The 2,500-nt window shown below is 51.1% G+C and overlaps 2 protein-coding genes across 2 annotated transcripts in view; one reads left to right on the top strand and one right to left on the bottom strand.

The window, feature by feature from the left end:
- The window catches only part of pcxa (pyruvate carboxylase a), a 300,166-nt gene that overhangs the window by 112,943 nt on the left and 184,723 nt on the right, over positions 1 to 2,500 (bottom strand). The gene's annotated exons all lie outside the window — the stretch shown is intronic.
- The window catches only part of lrfn4a (leucine rich repeat and fibronectin type III domain containing 4a), a 25,479-nt gene that overhangs the window by 7,341 nt on the left and 15,638 nt on the right, over positions 1 to 2,500 (top strand). Inside the window, exons 2-5 of the mRNA XM_063203135.1 lie at positions 233 to 778; positions 998 to 1,204; positions 1,632 to 2,047; positions 2,421 to 2,500. The exon at positions 2,421 to 2,500 is cut by the window's right edge and continues 658 nt beyond it. Coding sequence (XP_063059205.1) covers positions 257 to 778; positions 998 to 1,204; positions 1,632 to 2,047; positions 2,421 to 2,500 — 1,225 coding nt within the window. The 5' untranslated portion in view covers positions 233 to 256. The remainder of the gene's footprint in view (positions 1 to 232; positions 779 to 997; positions 1,205 to 1,631; positions 2,048 to 2,420) is intronic.

The raw sequence follows: 2,500 nt of genomic DNA, 5'->3' as shown, positions 1-2,500 counted from the left end.
CGTTTATCGCCTAGAGCTGGATCTGGTTATTACATAGCCAAGGCTTTCAGACTTCTCCTTCCTTCCACTCCCTCTCCATCTCTCAAATCAGTCCAATATTCTTCTTAACTCTCTGTGTAACTCTCTACTTTTCTATCTGTCTCTCTCTTCTTCTGTCTTCTCTGTATCCTTTTGCCTCTGTCCATTTTTTAATGCAATCCAATATTTTCTCCACTTTCTCCCTCTGCCGCAGGTGTGTGGACTCCTCTGGTTAGCCATGGTGAGGTCCCCACCTCTGCGGCTGCGCCCTGACGGAACATGCCGGCATTCCAGAACCACGACCCCGGTGGGGGTGCACCCACAATGCCGCAGGGAAAAGCCCGGGCACACAACATACGGCCCCACGTTTTCCTCTTCGGCGTCTCGGCACCCCAATCCACAGGAAAAAAACTCCAGGCACATAACCAATAGCCCCAGTTTCTCCGCACAGCCCCGCCAACAGCCCAAACCCCATCCTTCTGGACCCCGGTTCCGTAGGCTCTCCCTGGCATCAGCTGTTTTGTGGGTGGCGGTTCTGGTGTGCGGGGTTCTGCCCGGCTGGCCCGGCGGGCCCTCCTTGGTGGGGGTGTCGGCGGGCGAGACCTGGGGCATGGTGTCCATCTGCCCGTTCCACTGCGTGTGCCGCAACCTCTCCGAATCCCTCTCCACGCTCTGCGTCAACAAGGGCCTCCTGTTCGTGCCGCCGGACATCGACCGGCGCACCGTGGAGCTCCGGCTGGCCGACAACTTCATCGTAGAGGTAGAGTGTCAATGCACTTAAGATCATACAAAAAAACCACTAACCCTATTTGGCATATATCACTTGTTTTTCTGTATATTCCCTGTGCATTTGTATTGTCCTGTGCATTTCCTGTGCATCTGCAAGTGTTGTATGCTATGATTATGTCCTCGATTATAAGTTGTTTTGGATAAAAGCGTCCGCTCAATGTAATGTGATGTAATGTGATGTAATATAAAGGTGGGTGGCTCGGACTTTGCCAACATGACGGGCCTGGTGGACCTGACGCTGTCGCGCAACACCATCCATGCACTGCGGCCCTTCGCCTTCGCCGACCTGGAGAGCCTGCGCTCCTTACACCTGGATGCCAACCGCATCGTGGTGGTGGGAGGACAGGACCTGAGTGGCCTGCTCAACTTACAGCACCTCTTCATCAACAACAACCAGGTCAGGCCTTTAGTGATTATTATTATTATTATTATTATTATTATTATTATTATTATTATTATTATTATTATTATTATTATTATTTTGGTGGTGGGGGGCGGGCAGGACCTCAGTGGCCTGCTGAACTTACAGCACCTCTTCATCCACAACAACTTGGTTAGCGGAGGCCTTTGGTGATGAATGGGAGGTTAGATATTGAAATGAATCCTTAATGTAAGATATGACTGATTTTGATTAGTTGAACCAGCTCATCATGCTTAGGAGCACAAGACAAAGACATTATCTACTGATCATTTCTACTAATGTAGAAAGGAACACATGATAACCAAACGATGCTCAACTAATGTTATTCTGTGCCAATTATTGTTAAGTGTCTCTTGACTGATTTTGACTGATTTAAAATTTTGACTGCTTCTGGTTGAACTAGCTGACGGACGTGGCAGCGGACGCGTTTGACGACTTCCTCCCCTCGCTGGATGTCCTGGACCTGTCCTACAACAACCTGCGCCGCGTCCCCTGGGAGGCCATCCAGAGCATGGCCAGCCTCACCTCCCTCAACCTCGACCACAACCTCATCGACCAGATCGCCGAGGGCTCCTTCGGGGAGCTGTACAAGCTGGCACGCCTCGACATGACGTCCAACCGCTTGCAGACGCTGCCGCCCGACCCGCTGTTCTCGCGCTCGCAGCTGGGCGCGGTGAACCCCACGCCGTACTACCCGGTCATCAGCCTGAGCTTCGGGGGCAACCCGCTGCACTGTAACTGCGAGCTGCTGTGGCTCAGGAGGCTGGTGAGGGGGGACGACATGGAGACCTGCGCCACGCCTCCACACCTGGCCGGCCGGTGGGTTATCTTCTTCTTTTTCTTTTTAATAGTGCTGTTGTTGATCATTCACAACTTCAAGCCTTATAATCAATTCATCCATCACCATTGTAGTGCAGGGTGGATTGTGTGTTCATCATCGGCCTCGTCTTCGTGTTCTTCTTCGTCTTCTTAGTCTTGGTCTACTCCTTTGTCATCGTCTTATTATTATACAGCAGTATTAGTACTATTAGTCATTTATTATTGTGTGTAGGCATGGTGTCAAGCTATGCTTGGTATGCTTTCTTTGCTGGGCATGATGCTTATGACGAATTCTATTATGAAATGTATTCTAGAATGCAATAACTCCAGAGAGTAAATGAGTCTAATCTCCGCTCCTTGAACCGGCGGGCAGGTACTTCTGGTCCATCCCCGAGGAGGAGTTTGTGTGCGAGCAGCCGCTGATCACGCGCAGCACGGGCCGCCTCTGGGTCC

The sequence above is a fragment of the Engraulis encrasicolus genome, chromosome 7, assembly GCF_034702125.1.
Source record: "Engraulis encrasicolus isolate BLACKSEA-1 chromosome 7, IST_EnEncr_1.0, whole genome shotgun sequence".
NCBI classification, from domain to species: Eukaryota; Metazoa; Chordata; class Actinopteri; order Clupeiformes; family Engraulidae; genus Engraulis; species Engraulis encrasicolus.
The sequence above is the reverse complement of the archived record's forward strand: the minus strand, read 5'-3'. Positions and strand labels throughout refer to the sequence as shown.